Source organism: Chionomys nivalis, chromosome X, assembly GCF_950005125.1.
Source record: "Chionomys nivalis chromosome X, mChiNiv1.1, whole genome shotgun sequence".
Taxonomy (NCBI): Eukaryota; Metazoa; Chordata; class Mammalia; order Rodentia; family Cricetidae; genus Chionomys; species Chionomys nivalis.
The window spans coordinates 128,767,620-128,790,624 of record NC_080112.1 but is presented as its reverse complement, the minus strand read 5'-3'; the positions used below and the strand labels follow the sequence as shown (position 1 = coordinate 128,790,624).

At 39.9% G+C, this 23,005-nt stretch overlaps 1 protein-coding gene across 3 annotated transcripts in view; it reads right to left on the bottom strand.

The window, feature by feature from the left end:
• Window positions 1–1,482: 1,482 nt before the first annotated feature.
• The window catches only part of Ofd1 (OFD1 centriole and centriolar satellite protein), a 55,751-nt gene continuing 34,228 nt past the window's right edge, over window positions 1,483–23,005 (bottom strand). For all 3 annotated transcript variants that reach the window (XM_057759039.1, XM_057759038.1, XM_057759040.1), the window contains 14 exons: window positions 21,657–21,776; window positions 20,155–20,228; window positions 18,869–18,960; window positions 17,211–17,400; window positions 16,088–16,218; window positions 15,345–15,456; window positions 12,496–13,107; window positions 11,664–11,838; window positions 9,814–9,914; window positions 7,936–8,049; window positions 4,090–4,247; window positions 3,318–3,470; window positions 2,714–2,781; window positions 1,483–1,885 (listed from right to left, as the gene is read on the bottom strand). In XM_057759039.1, the coding sequence (XP_057615022.1) occupies window positions 1,843–1,885; window positions 2,714–2,781; window positions 3,318–3,470; window positions 4,090–4,247; window positions 7,936–8,049; window positions 9,814–9,914; window positions 11,664–11,838; window positions 12,496–13,107; window positions 15,345–15,456; window positions 16,088–16,218; window positions 17,211–17,400; window positions 18,869–18,960; window positions 20,155–20,228; window positions 21,657–21,776 (2,143 nt within the window). In that variant the 3' untranslated portion in view covers window positions 1,483–1,842. The remainder of the gene's footprint in view (window positions 1,886–2,713; window positions 2,782–3,317; window positions 3,471–4,089; window positions 4,248–7,935; window positions 8,050–9,813; window positions 9,915–11,663; window positions 11,839–12,495; window positions 13,108–15,344; window positions 15,457–16,087; window positions 16,219–17,210; window positions 17,401–18,868; window positions 18,961–20,154; window positions 20,229–21,656; window positions 21,777–23,005) is intronic.

Here is a 23,005-nt window from a genome sequence, read left to right as displayed (position 1 = left end):
AAAGTAGAAATAACGGGGGAACCTTAATAAATGTCTATTTGCTGGTGACTCATTTTCAACCCCAAAGTCTTGGGGGAAAAGACCTATTTGGGAATAGAATAACAACTCATTCTAACAGTTATTCTTTGAAGCAGCACTACAGTTGTTACTTGAAATTTCATTCTATAATTTGAAAGATGACTGTCAGTATGATTATGCATTTTGATTGTCTACACCTGACCTTTCTTAGTGAGACCCAACCTTTGGCAGTATGGACACAATAACATGTCTATATGAGGTATTGATTCTGGATCACTGCCATTCATTCATAGTGTAGAACAATCAGGAGCCCAAATGCAATGAAATTTGTCTCAATACCTTCTGCTTAGCTTGTATTTTGTACCATTGGATAAGCCACAGGAACCTCCTGAATAAACTCTAATGGTTTAGCAAAATCACAAGCAGTCTTAATTGACAGTAATTCCACCATCAAACATAGGAAACTCCAGAAGGCACAGGTTTTTTCCAATTACCTCTTGTAAAACATTTTACAAGATAAAAATGAGCCAGGCGACACACACCTTTAATTTCAGCTCTAGGAAGAGGCAAGCAGATTTCCGAGTTCAAGGCCAGCGTGGTCTACAGAGTGAGTTCCAGAACAGCCAGGGCAGTTACACAGAGAAGACCAGTCTTGGGAAAAAAATGAAAAGTTATAGGGGAAGCCTACATACTTAAAAAAAATCAGTAAGTCCACTCATTATAAATAAGGGTCAAGGATACTACAGTAAAGATGATGGCTTACTCCTACTATAAAATATCTTAGACCAGGTAACTTATAAAGAAGGAATTTTGGTCGTTTTGTTTTTTGTTTTGAGACAAGGTTTCTCTGTGTAGTTCTGATTGTCCTGGAACTTACTATGTGGACAACGCTGGCCTCAAACTTAGAGAGATCTGCCTGCCTCTGCCTCCCAAGTGCTGAGATTAAAGACATGCACCACTAGCACCCAGCTAAGTTTGGGTCTTTTTTGTTTTGCTTTACAGTTCTGGAGACTTGAGAAGCTGAGTAACAAAATGCTGGCAATTTCAGTGGGTCAGGCCTTGGCTTATACAGTGATCAAGTTCTTGGTACATCTGGAAGGGACAGCTGCTGTCTCCCCAAAATCTGAGAGGCAAATGGGCCTACAGTGAGGTCATTTATTTAAGAGGGTTCTGGTTTCATGCCTTGATCATCTCCTAGAAGCCCTCCTCCTAATACTACCACACTAGGGTTTAAGTTCCAACATAAGAATATCAGAAGACCTACACATTTAACCACAGCAGATAGCAAAATAATACTTATAGACATTACGATGGAAAAAAAATTGTGTTCATGTCTAGGGAAAAAACTCTGCTGGATGGATGACTTCCTGTTTTACACATCAGAGCCAAAGTACAGAGCACGAGGCACTCAGCTTAAACTTAGCAAAGGCAGGCCTGGGGGCAGACAAGCTAAGTTTTCGAATAGGTGGAATAGGTGTAACTTAAGACAAAACCAGAGAGGGGAGTGTCATTTTAGTATAATGAATAAATTCCATAGCTAAAGAAAGGAATGTGAATGCACTGCGTGCCTTGAAAGGGAGGCAGAGGCAGATGAATGTGTGTGAGTTCAATGCCAGCCAGGGCTTCAGACTTGTCTCCAAACAATAAAAAGGAGGGTGGAAGGGTTCAACTGACTGTTACTGTTGTTTCATACATTATGGTACCAAATTAAAACCACGTTAAAAATTCATGACACACAAATATTTTATTGACAATTTTAATTACAGAAAAATAAGAATACTATTACATGACTTCTTGAATGTAAAAGCTAGACAGCTAATGTGATTACCAGACGTCATCTTGTTCTTCATGAGAAAAGTCTCGAGAACTAAAAAGAAAAATAAGATATTTAAAAAATTCATTCCAACTTCTAGATCAGTTGTTTTCAACCTGTGGGTCATTATGGGGGGAATGTGTGGTGGGGGGAGTTTGTGTTAAATGACCCCTTCACAGGAGATGCCTAAGACTAGCAGAAAACACAGGTACCTACATTACAATTTATAACCGTAGCAAATTAGTTATGAAGTAATAACAAAAATAATTTTTTGATTGGCAATCAGTACAACATGAGGAATAAAAAAAGATGGCAGCATTAGGAAGGCTGAGCATCACTGTTCTAGACCGTCACAATGTTCATACTGTAGGACTGTATCAAGGCCAATTTCAAAGAAAATCACAATGGACTTTTAAAAGCCAGTATTGTTTTCATTGTGTTTTTTCAATGCCGGGTCTCATGCATCCCTGGCTGGTCCCAAACTACATAACCAAAACTGACCTTAAATTTCTATTTCTCTTGCTCCCACCTCTGGGTGTTGGAATTATAGGCATGCAGCACCACACCTTCTTTAAGAGGTGTTGGAGACTGAACCCAGGGATCCCCGCATTCTAGCTAAACACTACTAACTGAGCTAAATCTCCATCCCTTTTAAATTAATTATTTGAAAGACTCACTATGTAACCCAAGTGACTTCAAACTCTTGATCTTCCTGCCTCAGTCTCCTGAATGCTGCGTACACGACTATGCCCAACTTTCAAAAGTCAGTCATTTTTACTGATTCAGTAATTTAAGGCAAGCCCAACTACCTGATCATTTTTAGCTGACAAAATGAGCAATAATGGTTCGCCTGAAGGACATAATGTTTGAGGGAAATCATACCTTTCATCCTTGTCACTAGGTGCCATCGTGTCCACTAGTGAGTATTCTATGGCTGATTTTTTTGAGCTCTTCCACAGGATGGGGAAAGAAGAATTTTGAAACAAGTTAAATGTCATGAAACAGAGGCTTTTACACCTGATCTTAGCAGGAGATCTTAGCAGAAACCCAAGAATTGGTACACTTTGATTTCTTCAATTATTCTGGAAATATATATAAGAGCCTAATAAAAGGCCTCTTTAAAGTCAAATTTAGCAAGCATATCAAAATAATCTAATGCATGTATTTTCAATACTCATAATTCAGATGGAATAATTTTCACAATTCATAACTCAATGATACATCACTACTGCTTGTTTTCAAATAAGACATCCCAACTGATACAAAATGACAAATCAGAATCTTTTCAATGTTTTACCTAAACCAAAACCAAAATTTTGTCAACAGTATATGTTTAAAGATTCATGGTTCCATTTCAAATATTCACTTTTTAGCCTTTAATCTTTTGTCTTCAACAGAGAACACATGTTCCAAGGTGTTAGACTAAGCCTCCCCAGTGACTACCCTCTGTTCTGCCACCCCACATTACTATGCATAGCATAGGCACCTTATCTGCATGTGATTGCTCCTGTCTCTGCTGGATGATTTTCATGTATTTCTCTAAAGGATTTTCATCAGGAGCTGATTTGTCTTTCTGTTCTTGAACACTTTTTTCTAATTCTTCTTCTATTTCAACCTTCAGTGATTCTTCAATCATTCTCTGGAAACAGGCCAGAGCCAAAATAAGAAATACATGAACATGTTTTAAAAGCTTCTCAGTGTCTACAAATCATAGTAATATGATCCTTATCCTGGAAGTACAACTTGCATACCAGAGAAATATGTATGTGTGTGTATTTAAATGGAAGTCACTGCTACCATCAGACAAATTTATCATTTCAAGGAAGGAAGGGTAGCCAAGAAACATTTCTAAGGCATGTTAAGTGGCCAAAGTAATCCATCTGCTTAGTACTAAAATCAGAACATGGAAGGCAAGGAGAGAGGTAGACAAAGAAGATGTGCGTGAACAGAAGTCACTGAAGACTGACTAGAGGCACCTCCTTACCTTAGCTCTTCCAGGCTGGATAGCTGGCTCTGTTGGAATGTGTGTACAGGGGGAAGTCACACAATAGATGCAATAGATGAGACTGCATGTGAACGTCTTTTCAAAACTCAGATGCTCAGAAGGCAAGCACAACAAGGAGAGGAGAGGGAATGCCTTTCAAGTTACCTGCTGCTTCTCTAACCTCACAGCACTACTGGCTCAATCCCTGAGCTCAACGTACTTGCTGAAGGTGTACACTGGAGAAACTTGTACAGGGATATAAGTGACAGATTACCCGCTCCTGCTCTAGTTTTTCCAGCTCTCTTCTTTCCCTCTCTAGAGCTTCTTGCCGTTCATACTGCCTTTGTTCTTCTCTCTGTCTCCGTTCTTTCATGTGCAGTTCCCATAGCTGTTGTTCTCCCTCTTGTTCTCTAGTTTGGCTCTGACCAGCACCTAACAGGACAAAAAAAAAAAAAAAAAAAAAAAAGAAATGGACTGAGTAGCTGCCAATATGATTTTTCACGTTTGGTCTTCTGCTGGCCCACTTGATTTTCTACTGATTCTGATGACCTACTGTAAGCTGTTGCTCTATTTTATTGTCTTCCATCCCCCAGACTGACCCATAGCAACATACCCCGACTTTCACTTTCCTGGATATAAACCAGCACACCACAAACAACCTCAACTGTTCTCCCTCTATCCCATATCCTCTTCACTCATCTCTTCTCTCCCTGCTTCAGCCTCTCCATAGCAAATCCTGCATTTCTACCTTCACATTTGAGTACAATCCTTCTTCTGTTTTCAGAATCATTAGCCCCTATTTCCATAACCATTTAAAAACCCTTTCTCCTTACTCCTAAAAAGATGCTCAAGTCATTCCTGGACCAAACAGAATGGAACTCCCTCCTCTGCTTCATCCTTGTCACCACTCTAGCTATGTCACTAGTCACATCTCTATGCACTGATCCTGGTCCTTCCTAGGGACCATCTTTTTTCAATTGTACAGCTGGTTTTGCTTGCACATGTGTCTGTCTACCATGTGTATGCAATGCCTGAGACGAACAGAAGAGGGTGTCAGATTCTCTTGGACTGGAGTTACAGATGGCTATGAGCTGCCATAGGGTTGATGGGAATCAATCCTGGATCTTCTGGAAGAGCTGGCAGTGCTTTTAACAACTGGGCCCATCTCTCTAGCCCCTCCCTAGGGACATCTTAACCCTCAATCATTTCCATGTTTTTCTTCATTCCCAACCATTCTTCCCAGCCTCACAACCATGTTTTTAGTGGACTTTCTGTCACAGGCATAGAGAAATTCCACAACACTAGCCTTCTCCTCCCAAAGTTATACTGGTTTTTTTCATCATCTTTGTCTAGATAGACCACAAACACACACAAGTATAGCGCTAGCAATCCAAGAATCTGAGTCCACACGTTCAAGGGAAGCCCAGGCAACATACTTATCCCATGTCCACTGAGCCACCAGGGCTTATGTGATTGCACAATTCATCTTGCTGCTACAGAGACAGTTCTTCTGTGAGGTCCTCCTTACCCTCCAAGTGATACATAAACATGCCAGTATCTTATATCTTCTTTCTAGAACATCAAGTGTGCTTATTTTTCCCCACTTCTATTTCTTCTGAGCAAGGCCCATTGTCCTAGCTAGAGTTTCTACTTCTGTGAAGAGACACCACAACCACATCAACTCTTACAAAGGAAAAACTTTTAGTTGGGATGGCTTATATTTTCAGAGCTTAGGTCCATTATCATCATGGTAGGACATGGTGGCGTGCAGGCAGACATGGTGCTGGAGAAGGAGCTGAGAGTTCTACATCTTGACCCCTAGGCAACAGGAAGTGAACTGTCACACTGGGTGTGGCTTGAGCAAATATGAGACCTCAAAGCCCACCTCCACAGTGACACACTTCCTACAAGGCCACACCCACTCCAAAAAAACCACACCTCCTAATAGTGCCACTCCCTATGGGCTTAGAGAGGCAATTATATTGTCTGCTCCCTTTTCATCCTTAAGTCTCAATTTCAAAGATGATGATGCTGGCCATTCTTTTAGCTCTGGCCCATGACCTACATTTTTCACTCAAACAATGCCAATCAGCGACAATGTCACAGGTTTACCAGAGGACTTCAGACCCTTATTTTAAATGCTCAGCAGGAATGGAGTTTTGCTGACAAGAGAATGGCAGCACAGATCTATCTATCTGTCTGTCTGTCTGTCTGTCTATCTACCTACCTACCTAGCTTTGTCATAAAATTAAAATAGCAGAGACTCACACTTCCACAGGCACAACTATCCTGTCCCTCCTTGCTGATGGAGGAGAGGTTAGTTCAAATGGTTCTACTTTCCCAAAGGGAATAGCAATAACAAAATAGGACTGTGGCTGAGAGAGAGGAAAAAGAGGAACCAGAAGAAGATGAAAAGGGGAAAGGGGAAAGAGAGAGGAAGTGCAGAAACTTCTTTGGGCACAAAAGCCAAGACCAGAGGTATATGCATTAGGTACTTCAAGAACACCACATTTTGACCTTCTTTGTGCCTAGATGAAGAGGCAGAGATGAATATAAGAGAATGTCTCAAGTGATCAACACATACCAATGCTCTTACTAATTATTTAAAAAGCCACCAATGTGGTCTTCTATACATCTCAAGGCAGCTACTCACTGATTCCCTTTAGCTATTATTTTGGTTCCTTCCCTCAGTTCTGTAAACACGGCTGCTGTGCCTCCTATCAAGGGCATGCGTGATGGCCTGCTGGACTCCTTCACTGCACCCATCCCCTTTTTTTTCCCAGAGTCTCCATGAAGGCAGGAGCTTGGTTTGGCTCACTGATTGTATCCAGCCCCTAGGCAAGTGCCCAACAGAGAGAAGGTGCTTGGTTGAGTTTAGTTAAATGAATTATTTTCCAAAGCACACTTACTCAGGAGTGAGTATAATCAAAATCACTTGCTCCTTTCAATAGTTCCTCATCTTCCTGAGTACTGTGGCTTAAACCAAGAAACTACTATGGAGAGACTGTATATGTGGTGGATGGGAGGTGATGCTGGCGTTCCCGTTTGGACAGCTCTAAGAGGCGGCTTTAAGTAAGACATTTCAAGTTTGAGGCCAAGAAGAAAAGTGCCTGGCTGTTGGGTGGGCTGAAACAAAGCACAAACCTCCTCTCAGTTCTGCTCTCTGCTCCTTCTACCACCTGACAGAGAAGTGGAGAAGCTGAAGAAGAGAAAGAAGCATTGGCCAGGCAGAAGTCTGATGATCAGTGACAATGTAATGATACCAACATTTCTGAAGATTGAAATATAAAGTTTTTCTATCCTAACTTATGACATAGGGGAAGTAAGACACTAAATACTAAAATGTGATTATATTAAAGATATACAATGGTACTTGACCATTAATTCAGGTTTTTACCACTATTTCTATGGATAAGGTTCTTTACGGAACAATTTTGGCAGAAGTCTTAAAGGAAAAGCATAATTGCACTGTTTGACTCTGACGAAGTAAACATTTTTTAAAAAGACTTAATGAGAAGTCTCACTCTCAGGTTTCCTTAGCAGTTTGTACATGGCCACATAGGAAGACTTCCTTCAGAATGCCATTATAATGATAATACCACAAGCCCAAATCTCTGAATAATGTTTATGAAATTCCTATAGGGCCAGAGAGATGACTCAGCAAGTAGATGTACTTGCTACCAAATCCAAGTTTGATCCAAGACAACTGACTCCCACAAGTTGTCCTTTGACCTCCACAAACAAATGCACAGAAACAAACAAAAAACCCAAACAAACAAAGGAACAATTAATGTTGGGCCTGGAGAAATGGCTTGGCAATTAAAGTGTTTGCTACTCTTCCAGAGAACCAGCATTTGGGCCCCAGAACCTATCACTAGGTAGCTCACAATTGCCTGTAACTCTAACTCCAAAGAGTCCAATGTCTTCTTCTGGCCTCCCCAGGCATCTGTATGCTCATGCACATATACAGACAAACACCAGTGTACACAATTAATGAAATAAATAAGTAAATGTAATAACAGAAGAGCTTTAATAATCGGGAAATAATTTACAGAGCACACAAATCAGCGTGCAACATGTGGCTATTGGTTACTGATAGTTTAAGAAAAGAATCACTTACCTGGGCAGTCATATGAAATTGGTCTGGAAGGCACAGTAGCTGCAGCAAGATCTATGCTAGGCATGTCACCTGCAGGGTAGAGTCCTTCTGCTTCAAACTGTTCTGGCTTGTTCCCTGCATTCACATGAGGTGTAACTAATTATGCATGAGTCCTTAGTAACAGCAGAAAGTGAAAGAAGGGCTATGTAGTGCAGGGGTGGAGGGTGCTTGAGGGTTAGGGAGTAGTGGAGATAGATCTAACCATGGAACACTAAAGCTGCACTAAAAGCAAATGGGGGCCCTCCCCTACAGGGGTCTTAGTACAACCACTTACAAGATGCTCAATTTTCAAAGTTTCTTTCTATTTTAAAAATGATATTCAGTTAAAAAAACTAGATTCATCATTCAACAGAGAATTCATTTGGTTTGCAGATAAAATCCTTTGAATTCAATTTTAATATAATAAATTCAATTTTAATAATTTGAATTCAATATTAATATTTTAATGACCGAAAGCAGTCAATATCCTGGCACAGATGAAGGAGGGACTCAAAAGCCCCACTACTTAACTGAGGAGCTTTGGTAGCTGAAAGCTACTGGTGTAGGGAAGAGGCTCCTACTAAGTTGCCCCTGCTCTAGTGGATGACCCTACACCCATGCACATATGGACAACTCTGACTGGACTCATTGGGTTATGAAGCTGGGAGGGAGACATGGCAACAGGGAGTCAGGAAGAAGTTTGAGGAGAGTAGGCAGTGGCTATAGTCAAAATACATTATATATAACATGTCTGAAATTCTCAAAGAATGAAAAAATTTAATGAATTAACAAAGTCTATTAACTAGAGTTAAAAAATTCACAAAATTTACTAAACTTTCTCATTTAACTATGTAAAATGGTTCTTTCAGATTTGAAATGAAAACAACATGCCCAAATGATAGATCATATACAAATGTAAAGAATTCTCAAGCTGGAAAGAGTCTCAGAGGTGAAGGACCCTATACAGTCCAAGGCATGGTTATAGTCCAAGGCCACCACTTTCTTGTCTCTCATCTTAATTTTTGTGTGTGCATGTGGCGGCCAGGTCAATGTTTGGTGTCTTCCTCAATCACTCTCCACCTTACTTTTTGTGAGAGAGTCTATCACTCAACCCTGAAAGGTCAGTGATTTGGCTAGGCTGGCTAGCCAGTGAAGCCCCATGCATCCTGCTGTCTCCAGCCCCCCAGTGCTGGACCATAGGAGTACACCACCGTGCCCAGCTTTTATGCAGGTGCACTTTACAGACAGAACCATTGCCCCAATCCATTTGAACATTCTTTCACTTCCATTCTATCAGTATAAGCTAAAGAAAGTATTTCATTCCACAGAAAAGAAAAAGAATGAACAATGAGAAAATTACTTATTTTTTTTTAAATTGAAGTAACCCCAACCTTGAAATATTAAAGATTCACTTTATGGCCTTAGTTTTAACTTGGAAACTATGTTATACCATTTTTTTCCAAAGGAAACTCAAATGCAACCTAAAATTCTTTGTGACAGAAAAATGAATCAAGGCTGGAAAGATTGCTCACCAAGTAAAGACGCTTCCCAATAAGCTTGACTACCCGAGTTCCATGCCTGGGACCTGACAAGAGAACTGACTCCTACAAGCTCTTGTAGGATCTCCACATGTGACTATAACCCCAGTGTGACTAGAGTGGGATGGACTCTGTTAGTTAGCTCACTGGCTCTATAGCTTGGCATACCAATATATAATGATGAATAAAAACACCTTGGCCTTAAACAAGGTGGATGATAATGTATGACATCTGAAGTTATCCTCTAACCTCCACACAGGTGCCACAGCACATGTATAACCATGCACATACATACACACTAAACCTAATATTCAAAGCTTACATCTGAAAGGTGGTCCATACTCCTCATTATCTTTCAAAGATTGCTTGTCCACATTTGAAAATTCGCTTTTGTCTTGAGTTTCAGTTTGTCTTTGATAAAAACTGGATTGGAAAAATAAAATACATGAATATAAAGTGTTAGTAACATAAAAGACAAGAGAATAGGGTGACAAAAGTTTTTTGGTTGCTGAAAATAATTTACAAAACTTCCAATTTTGGGAGAGGACTGGTTCTCTGTGATAGGCCTAGAACTCACTATGTAGCCCAGACTGACCTCAAACTCATGGTAATTCTCCTGTCTCAGTCTCTTGAATGTTGGGATTATAATAGGGATAAGCAAGCATGCTCTTGAAACTCATTTTTTCATTGACTTATATAGAATGGCTCTACATGCCAGAGAGATGGTTCAGTAGTTGCTTTTTCAGAGGACCTGGGTTCAATTCCCAGCTCCCATATGACTTTTCACAATAGCCTGAAACTCCACGTCCAGGGGATCTGACAAGCTCTTCTGGACTCTGCAGGCACCAGGTATGCTTATGGTACACACACATAGAAGGAGACAAAATACCCATACACATTAAAAAATAATAATAAAAAATGGCTCTAGGACCCAGTTGTATAGTGTGTGCGTGTGTGTGGTGGGAGCGAGAATGGCTCCAGAGGACTGAGCTTGCCACCAAGCACTGTTCTTGGCAACTAATCTATATTTACTCAGCCACGTCCCTTGTTACCACCCCATGCCCTAAGTAGTCACTGCTCCATTTAACAAAGAATATTGTACTCTCGATACCATTCCTCGGGTAGTTTTCCACTAACCACAAGACATTTTCTCAAAAGACAAATTCCATATGTCATCAGCACAAACCAGCTGAAAATGTAACTCCACAAGCCCAACTATGTGTCAAAGTGGGCTGACTTTGTTACTGTAGGTCTCCATGCTCTTTCTGGCTTTCTCATAAAAAAATTCAATACAAGCTGTGCATGGGGACTCAGAAAGGCAGACAGGCTGGAGGAGCACTACAAGTTTGAAGCCAGCCTGGGCAACATAACAAATGAGCCTGTCTGAAAAAAAAAGTACAACATAAAAATGTTAAAGAATATAAATGCTCTAGGACCATGATTGGCCCAAATTGCAGTTTTCAAATCTGAACAGGTAGCCATTCCTAAACATCAGGTGCCAAGCTGGAGCCCCGAAGCAGGGACTCAGGATCTCCTGCTGTGGTCTTGCCACTGAATCATAAACTCAATTGACCCACTGTCCTAGTTCTAAAAAACATGCATGTCTTTCTACTTTGACAATCATACCCTAGAGCCCACTTACTTCAGAAATTATTTTAATGATACACAAACTGAAACCTTGTTTATTTTTAAATGCCAAAACATTTTTTGTTGATGTTTGTTTTTGAGATGGTCCTGGCAGTCCTGGAACTTAATATATAAACCAAGCTGGCCTTGAACTCAGAGATCTATCTGCCTCTGCCTGACTGCTGGAATTAATGGTGTGTGCCACCATACCTGCCCTCAAAACATATTTTTAAATGATATTTTGATACGTGGAAGTTCTCCAGTTTTAAAAAATGAGCCAAATTTATTTACTCTCACAAAGTTTATTTAATTTGTGTATCTTTATGAATTAAATCCATTCACAGACCTATAAATATTTTTATTTATACAATTATTCTCCTTCATAATTCAGATGACTTTTAAAGATCACAAATGATTTTATAATCTAACTGTAAATTCCAGATTGCCACATGGTCTTTAATATTGCCTTAAAAGGCCAAAGGAGTGAAAGTCAAAACAGTAGGTCAGTAGCGTAAGTCAAGAGAAGCTGATGAGAAAATAACTTACCAGGCATTTTTCTCTGGAGCACTAGAGAAAGAAGGATCAGAGAAACTGTGCCTAGATGGAACAGGTGATGGCTGGGCTGTTGTTCTGTCAGGACAAGGACTAGAGGAAGCAACATGTGACCCAGCTGCTCTGTCAAGACAAGGGCTGGAGGAAGCAATGTGTAGTCTACCAAGACCTACGAGGTAGAAGGAATTGGGGCAAGTATGTCATAAACTGCATAGAGAAGGTATCAAAGTGGTTTTTTGGTTTTGGTTTTGTTTTTGGAGACAGGGTTTCTCTGTAGCTTTGGAGCCTGTCCTAGAACTCACTCTTGTAGACCAGGTTGGCCGCGAACTCACAGAGATCCGCCTGCCTCTGCCTCCCAAGTGCTGGGATTAAAGGCATGCGCCACCACTGCCCGGCTTCAAAGTGGTTTTTTAAAAGCTCTATTAAGTTGAAAATAAATCCTATGCCATCCTTGAAAATAGCCAAGCTTGATGTATGAGATCCACAAAGGCAATGATTCAAGATGAATCAAGCACCAAACTCAAACTGTATAAGCAACATGGAACACACAAAACTAATCAGCAAGATAAAGGCCATGTTGTTCCCGCAATACTTCTGTATGCTAAAAAAAAAAAAACCAAAAAACAAAAAAAACCTCTAGACCTTAACACCCTTTGTGCTTCGAGTTTCACAGCAACCCCATGACATGGGAAGGCTACCACTGCTAACCACGGTATGGCAGGAGGAGAATACCAGCACTGCTGGAGCGGGCTCCTCCAAGCTCTCTATTCAGTATACTGCCTGAGTCTAAAGCATCTATGTCACAACCCTCTGGACAGTGGCTTACCTTCTAGATACATTTCATTATCAAGGCTTCTTCTCGATTTTGGATGGGGTGTAGAGGAGAGGCGTGTGGAGGAAGAGGTCCTGCGATGCCGTGAAGCTACACTGCCCATGAACGCTCTAGACACGTCACTCTTTTCTTCCTTCAGCACCTCCACAAGAGGCTGTTCAGAGACAACTCTGTCCTCTGCAGAAACATGTCTGTCCATGGAACTGGAAGCTATGCTTCTGAGAGCTCCTAGTGAGTATACAGATGAAGGACTCTTTGCTGGCTGAGGACTCACAGTAGGATTCCGAGTAACTCTTCGATGGTAATTTCTGAAAGCCTTTTCCAAGCGTTCAGCCTCTTGCTCTAGCTCTCTCACTTTGGCTTTAGTGCTACTGGCTAAGAACTCAAGGTCAGAGTCTGGGGAACCAGCCTCTGTTGCTGTATTTGCATAAGGTAGGACCCTTGACATAACTGCACCTGCCATAACCTTGTTCTGTTCAAGAGGTGCATTCAAGAAATCCCCACTTGTATCCCCATTGTGAGGCGCCATCTTGCCACTTACTAGACCACTCAGGGAATGAAGGGTCAAAGACTGCTTTGGATTTCGGAACACTTCATTCTCTAAGGCTGCAGGTCACAAAAAGAAAATATGAGAAATGAGAAGAAAAAGCTGTGAATAAAATTAAATTATGCTCAAAAATATTTTTAAAGTAGTAAGAACAAGCTTGTAAATTAAACAGTTTTTGAAGCCATAGTCATAACTATTAACATTGACTGAAAGCTAACTTCATATATCAAGCCTTTATAAACATGGTATAATCTCACAATCTGTTAAAAATGAGTCTGAAATACCTACATGTAGATGAGAAATAAAAATATATAATTTTCTTGATACAAAGTCTAGCCAGACCCGAACTGTAGTATATCCATCTACTAAATCTTGTTTCATGAATAACTCACACATTTGGCGCCAACATAGTTTCCCCCAAAGCTTAAGTGTCGGATAACCTGGCCACGAATTCTCATTGCTTTCTACTTAGAAAGGGGATAGTTTTCCTGAGATGGCGGCCACATGGTCAACAATTCCTAGAGCTGCTGAGAGTTTCTAGCATAAATCTTATACCTATGCTGCCTCTTACCATGCAACACTTCCTTATGATGCTACAAAGACAAGTGTGCAATGGGCTAAGTCCATGCGTGTGGACGGCAGGAGGGCCCTAGTTTCGCTGATCTATGTGCAATGGGCTAAGTCCATGCGTGTGGACAGCAGGAGGGCCCTAGTTTTGCTGATCTACTTCCACATTACAAAACTCCTATATTTTCAGTGGCAGACAGTCTGGCCAACAATTGCTAGTGAAAAATGAGAAACTGAAAAAGAGTTTCGAAATGAATAATGAGATAGAAATAAAACCAATGGTGGTGGAAGGAACAAGGGACTTAATGAGAAACATGAGTCCAAGCTGGAACTAAGGAAGGCTCAGGTCAAGGAAGGATGAAAAACAAGCTGAATGGGCAACAAATACACACTGGACCCAAAAGCAACAGAAGAAGAAAGCAGAAGAGAGAGACATCCACAGTAAAGACATAATAACAAATCACTAGCAGTAAGTAGTGCCTGAGGGGCTTTCATATACCAGCTCATACCCAATATCCATTCTATCATTCCATCGTTGCTCACTGTGGCCCAGTAGATACCATTATCCCCACGATAAATTAGGAACTTGAGGAAGTTCTAAAGTGTTATGCCCGAGATCAAACAACTTCAACTAAAGACCAAAACAAAAATAGGTCTCCAATTCTGGAAGTAATTCTCTTTGCACCCAACTATCCTGTTTCTCTTATATATTTACACACAGGTCTACTGAAAACTATATAAAAATATGGGAAAATATGTTAGCCTTATCAGGGTCTCACACACACACACACACACACACACACACACACACACACACACAAAAGAAAGAAAGAAAACATTGAGTTGGCAGGGAAATAAAGAGGATTAAGGCTGAAAGGAAGATATACTGACAGAAGGGAGAAGCTGGAAAAAGGAGTAGGATGGATATGATCAAGATACTTTATACAGCTATAAAATATTCTAAGTATACTGAAAAAGAGCTGGATTCAGTAGCACACATCTGCATTCTTATTGTAACAGCAGGTAGCTCACAGGTTACCTATCCTGGAAGGCAGTGCAACCCCTCCCAAGGTCCTAACGAGGAGCAGAAGGAGGGAGAACATGAGCAAGGAAGGCAGGACCACGAGGGGTGCACCCACCCACTGAGACAGTGGGTCTGATCTATTGGGAGCTCACCAAGGCCAGCTGGACTGTGACTGAAAAAGCATGGGATAAAACCGGACTCTCTGAACATGGCGGACAATGAGAGCTGATGAGAGGCCAAGGACAATGGCACGGGGTTTTGATCCTACTTCATGTTCTGGCTTTGTGGGAGCCTAGACAGTTTGGATGTTCACCTTCCTAGACCTGGATGGAGTGGGGAGGACCTTGGACTTTCCACAGGGCAGGGAACCCTGACTGCTCTTGGGGCTGGAGAGGGAGGAGAAGAGGAGTGGGCGGAGGGGGAGAGGGGCGGGAGGAGGGGGAGGGAAATGGGAGGCGGGGAGGAGGCGGAAAATTTTTTTTTCAATAAAAAAATAAAAATAAATAAAAATAAATAATATATACATACATAAAAAAAGAGACACATTGTCTCAGCAAGGTAGAAGCAGAGAACCAATTCAGGTAAGTCTTGTGACCTCCACCGGAATGCCACAGTATTCTGGTGCTCTATGTGTCTGTTTCTCTCTCTTTATACACATACCCACACACAATTAATAAGCAATTTATTTTTAAAAGAGTCTCCAACCTGTCTGAGTTTGTTTTAGTTGTGATTTTAAATCAGCAACCTGAATGGTTAACCTTTTAACAGAAGCATCGTAGTCTAATATCTGGGCCTTTAAATGTGTAGAATGTTCAATCTGAAAAAGAGCCAAAGAAATAAATACAAACCAATTACAGTTTGCTTCAGAAAGAAAATTTCTCTTATTGTGCTTCTATTCTTTGTTTTGCCAATTTGAAGAAGCATTTACACCAAAAACCAATAGGAAGAACTCTATTAAAACAACATCCAAACAAGTTTTGGTTGAGACAAGGTCTCTCTGTGAAGCCCTGGCTGTCCTAGAATTCACATACATACCTGCCTCTGCGGTCTGAATGCTGGGAGTAAATATGTGTGCCACCTCTCCCTCCTTCCCTTTTCAATTTAAGTCTAAAAACAGCTAGCTATTCTATTGCACGAAGACAGCAATTAAAGAGACACGGTGGATGTGTGTATGCCACAAAGCAGGAATCAAGAAACTCATGGTGGGAATTACCAGGACCTCTGAGAAGTTTACAGCTAGATGAATTTACTTTTCATTCAGTGCTATTATATAAAGTCAGAAACATCAGAGAATTTTCTTATATGAGAAAGGCTCCTTTGCAATGTTGGGGGAGAAATTCTTTATATTCAAATAAATCTGATTTTCGCTGGTGTGGCACATCGAAAGGTTCTATAACTACTACAAAGTAGACTGGCATAAGTAGACAAAAAGAAGGAACAAGACTCACTTCACTCTGTAGCTGTTTCTGCAGGGCTTGCCTATGAGTTTCAAATTCCTTGTGCTCTAGTGCCATAGCATGTTCTGCTTTCTGTAATTCTTTCTGAAAAACCAAAAGCTCAGGAGGTGGCTGAGTTATACCTAAGAAAGTTTAAGAAAAAAAAGAAAAACATTCCTAGTTATTATCAATCTTAAAATTGCTTATTTCACTTTTTAAAAAAGCAGTTCTTTAAAGAGGTTTAAATTTTCCTTTCTTTGTACTCATGCAATTAATGTTCTACCACTTCTATTAAATGGCCTAAGAACAATCCTGATTCACAAATTTCAGAATAAAATCATTTAATTCATATTAATATAACTTTATTCCTCCAGGAGCCCTCTAAGTTAAAGAATTCTTTCAAATTCTTAAATTAACTCAATAGCCTATCTCTTCCCTCTACCACATGCAGATGATATTTTAAGAAAGAAGTCCCTATTTGTCACCAGTCAGTGCATGTCCCTGGTTTCACCCCATCTGAACAGCAGCCCATGGCAGTCAGGCTATAGAAATAAGGCTGATGGTACTCTCCATTTGGGTCACCCAAGAACCCCATTAATAAAATGTGCCTTTGTAGGGTAATTATAAAGGAGAGAGTAGTAGAAACACAGCCACAATGTTAGTGCTCTATAAGGACTAGGAGGCTTGGGAGAGGAACAAGTTTCCAGAGGTACAATGAGTAAGCACAGGCACAGAGCACTAATGGGAGGCCTCCAGCAGTGACTGTGAGTTCTCGTGCCTGAGATGCACAGTATATAAGCAGTCCAGACTGCTGTACCTGGAGATCAAGGCTAAGAGTAGAAATAACTATAATTCAACCTCCTCTCCCTGCCTCGCTCCAAGTGCTTACTAGCTCAACTGAGGCAATTAGTCAGAGGGCTTGAACCCAGAAGTCACACACAGAGTCAGTTATTTAACAAATATTACTTAAAATGAAACTACTAATTATATAATAGCAAGCAAAAAGAAAGCAGCGCCAATGTAAGGATCTTAAAAGATTCTTCCAATGTAAGCTTTCCTTACAGATACGAAGTTGTTCTATAATCCCCACCTAATGTAAGTTACAGAAACAGACAGATCAGAAAAAAAGACATACGGTCTAGGAGACGTAAGTTCTCATTCCTAGTCTCTTCCAGTTGCTGTTTAAGTAATTTATTTTGTGCCTGAAGCTCCACTTTCTCTTCTTTCAGTAATGGGTAATCACTCATCTCTTTCATCTTTTCATTCAGCAAGTGGTTTTGTTTTGACATTGCCAAAAACTGGGCTTTGACAGACTCTAGCTCCAGCTAAAATTGAAAAAGAAAACTTACATCTGAATAACTTTCACAGCACTGCAAAGGTAAAGGCTGGAAGGCTGTCTGAATCTAAGCATCATAAATGAATGACAGTGACTACCAAACAGAGGTCAGGCCTTCTGCACTGGTGATAGGCCAGAGGAAGCTCAGAGTCTGTATCAATAGACCTCTGTCCTATGAAGTAATGAAAGAGTATAGAGTCAATTCTCAAATGCTACCAATACATCACACAACTTAACAAGACATTTTTAAAACATGAACAGATAAAAGGTGGAAACAATCTCTACTGCTGTGAGGTTCTTTCCTTTCCTTAGTCTTATGTGTCCCATATCTGGATATGAAAGCCTACACAAATCTCAAGGCTGCAAAGGTAAATTGTAACCTATAGTATCTACTTCAGTTTGGGTTTTTGTGGTTTGTTTTGTTTTGTTTTACACAGGGTCACATTTAGCCCTGGCTGGCCTGAAACTCAGATCTGCCTGCCTCCTGGGTGCTAAGATCAAATGTGTGCAGCACTACACCCAGCTACAATCTCCTTTAACTACTTAAAGTTTTAGTTTTGTACATTACATGACAAGCATACCACTAAAGTATCAGTGGTATGTAAAAATTTTACTTTGTCTAAAGACAGCCTGAAAAGAATGATGTAGTGATAGAAAATTGTAATAGCTACCAATGAAAAAGAAGAGGCTAAGATAGAAGCTAAGATTTGCTCACCATCTGTTATGGGTAGTTCACCCAACTCACCCAAAATTCATGCATTGTTAGAAAAATCGCCAAGATTACACTCACATAAAGGCATATGAGCAGTAACAGAGGGAGGTACTATTCGAGCAGCAGGACTCTTAGATACAAGTTCTTTTCCTATGTCCCTATGTGCCTTTGCTTGAAATTAGAGCCTACTGCATTAACTGTATCTATCACCTTCTTAGTCATAAAATAATCAGTTCAAACACATCAAAAAGGCCTATGGGGCTGGAGAGGTAGTTCAATGTTAAGAGCACGAACTGCTCTTCCAAAGGACAGGGGTTTGATTCCTACATACCTACATGACAGCTAAGAACCCTCTGTAACTCCAGTTCCAGGGGATCGTATGTCCTTTTCTGCCCTCCATGGGCACTATACACACAGGCAAAGCTCCAATGTACAAAAATAAAAATAAATAACTCTCCAAACACCCCTATGTTCTCTGTAAATAAAAATAGTATTAAACCCTTAACATAGGCCGGGCGGTGGTGGTGCACGCCTTTAATCCCAGCACTCGGGAGGCAGAGGCAGGCGGATCTCTGTGAGTTCGAGACCAGCCTGGTCTACAAGAGCTAGTTCCAGGACAGGCTCCAAAACCACAGAGAAACCCTGTCTCGAAAAAACAAAACAAAAAACAAAAAACAAAAAAACAACAAAAAAAGAGCTAGTTCCAGGACAGGCTCCGAAACTAAAAAATGAGTTTTACAATTACCTCAACTTCTTTCATACGATTTACAGATTTAGTGAGGTCTTCCTTTTTTGAATTAATAAGTGTGAGTTCCTCTTGCAAATGAATTGTTTTTTCTAGGGAATAAAAAAGAATCAATTAAATAGTGATTTCCTACTGAACACAAAAAAACATTTAATAATTCATGGTCACTCTATGAGACCTAATAACTATTGCTGCATAGTCTAAAGCAACAAGTGTATAAGTCAAAATTTAGTGGGCAAATAAGAAATAAATCCCATTACCCAGTGAATGATGAGTTAACATGTGTCATGTATGTTCACATGCTAACCAGTTACTACACCTGGGAAGGGTATGGGATCTGCTAACAGCATCTACTTTCTTTAAAAAGCAAAGATCTGTATGTTTTCCTTCTGTAGTTTTTCCTTCCTCTAACACAAGTCTATGAAGATAAATATCAAAAGAAAATTTCACAAATATAAGTACACAATAGTGTTATCCTACAAGAGATACATCTGCTTCTATAAGACATGAGCAAAAGGAGTCACACAGTTGGTATCTAGTTCATAGCAAGTAAGCAGTTCCAGTTTACTTCAAAAAAATGTTTGAAATTTCCAAAGTTCATATTCTTTTCACAATTTCTCACAAATATCTTAAAATGTAAAATATCTGAAAATTAAAAAATTATTCAACTTTCATAGCCTCAGATCAATGTAAACTTGAGAGTTTAGTAAATATAATGGCATCTATGAAAAAAACTATTAAACCTGGTCACAGAGGACAGAGAAAGTAAAATTTTCTATAATGGGGCTGGAAAGATGACTCAGTGGTTAAGAGCAGTGGCTGTTCTTTTAGAAGACCTGGGCTCAGTTCCCAGCACCCACATGGCAGCTAACAATCTGTAACAGCTCCAGGAGATCCAATGCTCTCTACTGGTCTCCACAAGCACCACATGCACATGACACACAGACATATGTGCAGGCAAAACACCCATACACATAAAATAAATAAATCTTAAAAAAAAATCAATGAAGAGCCAGTGAGATGGACTGGTGGGTAAAAACATTGCTAAATCTGACAACGCAGTTTCAATGTTAGAGACCTACGTGGTAGAAGGAAAAAAACCAAGTCCCATAAGTCCTCTGACCTTCACATGCACACTATAGCAATACATCCCCTCCGACAAATAATATGTAAATAAGCATTCTGTAAGAAGCAAAAGCTGTATTTAAGAATATAAAACAGATGCAACTTAGAAGGATAATAACCTATATCAGATCTAAAATAAGCCAGCCACCCACCCAAATCACCTTTATTCTTCCTTTCCTCTTCTAGTAGTTTATTTGTTCTAGCGATGTAGTCATCCTTTAGTTCCAGTTGGTATCTGAGAATCAGAACGACTGAAATGAGGTCCTTGCCATCTCCCTGAAAAAGATCACTAACACTAAGGAGCTTATCTAGGGGTGCCAACATGGCTGAGGAGAAACTTCAAAAGTTCTAAGGCCAGGTAACTGAATTCTAAACATCAAATGTCCAGTAAAACCCTGCCTCCATCCTGTAAATTTGGCCCCAAAATTTAATCACACAAAATGAAGGGTGTTATCATTAGGTTACTGAAAACAACTCCATTTCAACTGGTCTCAACTGGTCTCAATTGGTCTCAACTGGTCTCAATTGGTACAGAGAGCATTAAAGGAAACAAAGCAAAGCGTAACTAGCACACAACAGATTTTACATCCCCAGAGATGGCAAGGCAGTCAGTCACTTGTAATCTGCCTGTACAATCTCCCCAACCAGGATAAGAACTTGTGCTCTTAGAGTTTATGTGCAACTGAGATCCTACTGGTATTTTATCCACATCAGCAATAGCAAAAGGGATGTTTCCATGAAATTTTACTTATTTTCTTCAGTTGTCACTAGTCAGAGATGGATGAAAAGAAAGACAAACCCTCCTGTGATGAACATCCTCCATCCCTACATTTGCTGAAACCAAAGACAAATATTAAAGGTTATTAGGCGGAGCATGTACAACTGCCACTGAGAAAAGCTGCCATACAATTGTCTTTGCTCTAGGATTCTATTCACCGGTACATAAAATTAGGACTAAAGAAAAGCTAAAGTACCTGGGCATAATGGCATACATCTGCCATCACTGAACTTGGGAGCCTGGAGTCAGGAGAGTAAAGAATTTCGAGTCAACCTGGACTACATAGCAAAATGCAGGAGGGAAGGAGGGTAGACCAAAGTAACCATAGCTGTCATATTTTCCCTCCCCTGTATCATCTTTTGCTTCATATAGTTCACTTTAGTTCCTTTTGATCCTGGATTTACAGTGTCTTGAGGGAATATAAAGCACATACATGTTCACGATCCACTTTTACCTTAAGTAATTTGTAAATTGTTATTGACATGAACGTCTCAGTGGCAGCATGAGAAAGATGACTAAAGTGATTAGAATTCCAATTTTACAGCTAATCAGCTATACAAGCTAAGCAAGTCATATGGTGCCCTAAAGTTAAAAAATATACAATATAATACATATTTTCACATGTAAGGTTAAAGTAAATCACAAGCCTTCACAGCCAGAGAAGCTATGAATAAAAGCATTTGATGTAATTCTCTACACTGGATGCTTTAAAAACCACCTTAACTCAAGTATGCATGAAAAAGGTTTGATTTGTCATAGAAAATAGATTTGCTCAAACACTAAACTTTGACATGTAAATTTTAGCCGTATATACATCATCTTTTGTTCACATTTTCACCAACTTAATTTAAACATATTACTTCTTTAAAAATGCTAAACAATTACTTTAAAAGTTCAGTTTTGAGCTTCTGATCATAGGTCTCCTCAATGTTCTTCAGATTCTGTTCCCGTCTTTGAAGTGCCTCAGCCTCACTTTTATATTTTTCTTCTTGGAGCTTCTGGGTCCTGAAATGAACAAAAAACATATAAAACAAACAAAGTACAATATCTGATGTAATAAATTTGAAGAAAAATGTCTGCATGACAACAGACTGAAATATATGAAACTGTACTAATAGGAAGTGAAAAAGACAGAAGTCTTCCTATATTTTACAAACTGACCTAGTTTATAATATATCAGAACTAGGGAGGGAGCAGGATAGGGGTATCTGGCTAAAAGAAGCAGGAAGGAATCAAGCCAAAGTACTTCCCTATAAGGCTAGGAGGGCAGTGTAAAGGCACTTGTTGCCAAGCCTGAGTTCAATACCCAGGATCCACATCTTCATGGTAGAAGGAAAGAACTGACTCATCATAAGTTGTCCTCTAACCTCTATGTGTGCATTGCTGTGCTGCAATTCACCCAGTCACACACCAATAAACAGATTAATTTTAAAATTAAATACACACACAAAAAACAAGCAAACTGGTTACAGCATGACCACAGTGCCCCATGCCTATAATCTCAGCACTAGACAGAAGAAGTAGAAGGATCATTTCAAGTTCAAGGCCAGCCTGGTCTACATAGTGAGTTTCAGGTTGACCAGGTTTTTAAAAAGTGAGACTATATCTCAAACAAAAGCCTAGTTATAGATGGTAAGTGGTCATAATCAATTCAGAGGTGAAGAAGGATGTTATAAAAGCACAAACAAAAGTTATCTTATATACGTAACTTTTTATAATACTTATTACAACTGTTGTATATATTTCACTAGCCCATAGATACTCAAGGTAGAAGATAAGCTTTCAACATTTATAATCCATTGATTAAATATGAAGAGAGGGGATGGAAGAAGGGATTTAAGGAGGGAGGGAAGGAGGGATCATATCCTTGCTATATGTTGACTCAACAAGTTCCTCCTAGTGAGGTTAGATGAGCAGTACTGAAAGTTCTCCACTTTCCAGAGTGCTGCAGAGAACAAGCCATTCTGAAAAGCACTACCCAAAAGCTCACTGGTCTAAGAACTGGGTATAAACGCTATGTGTCAGCACCAGCACCCTCTGCTGGCTAACCTGGAAAGGCATGCATCAGCAAGTACACTTAATTTACCTGAATGCTTAGGAGGGCAGAGCAGGAGCGGAGGTAAAAAAGTTAGGTAAAGAAGAAATCAAATGAACTGAGCCTACAGATGTGAGAAAACAACAGTGATGAAGACAGTGACAAGTTCTTTAATGCACTAGACTCCTAGAGTACCTAT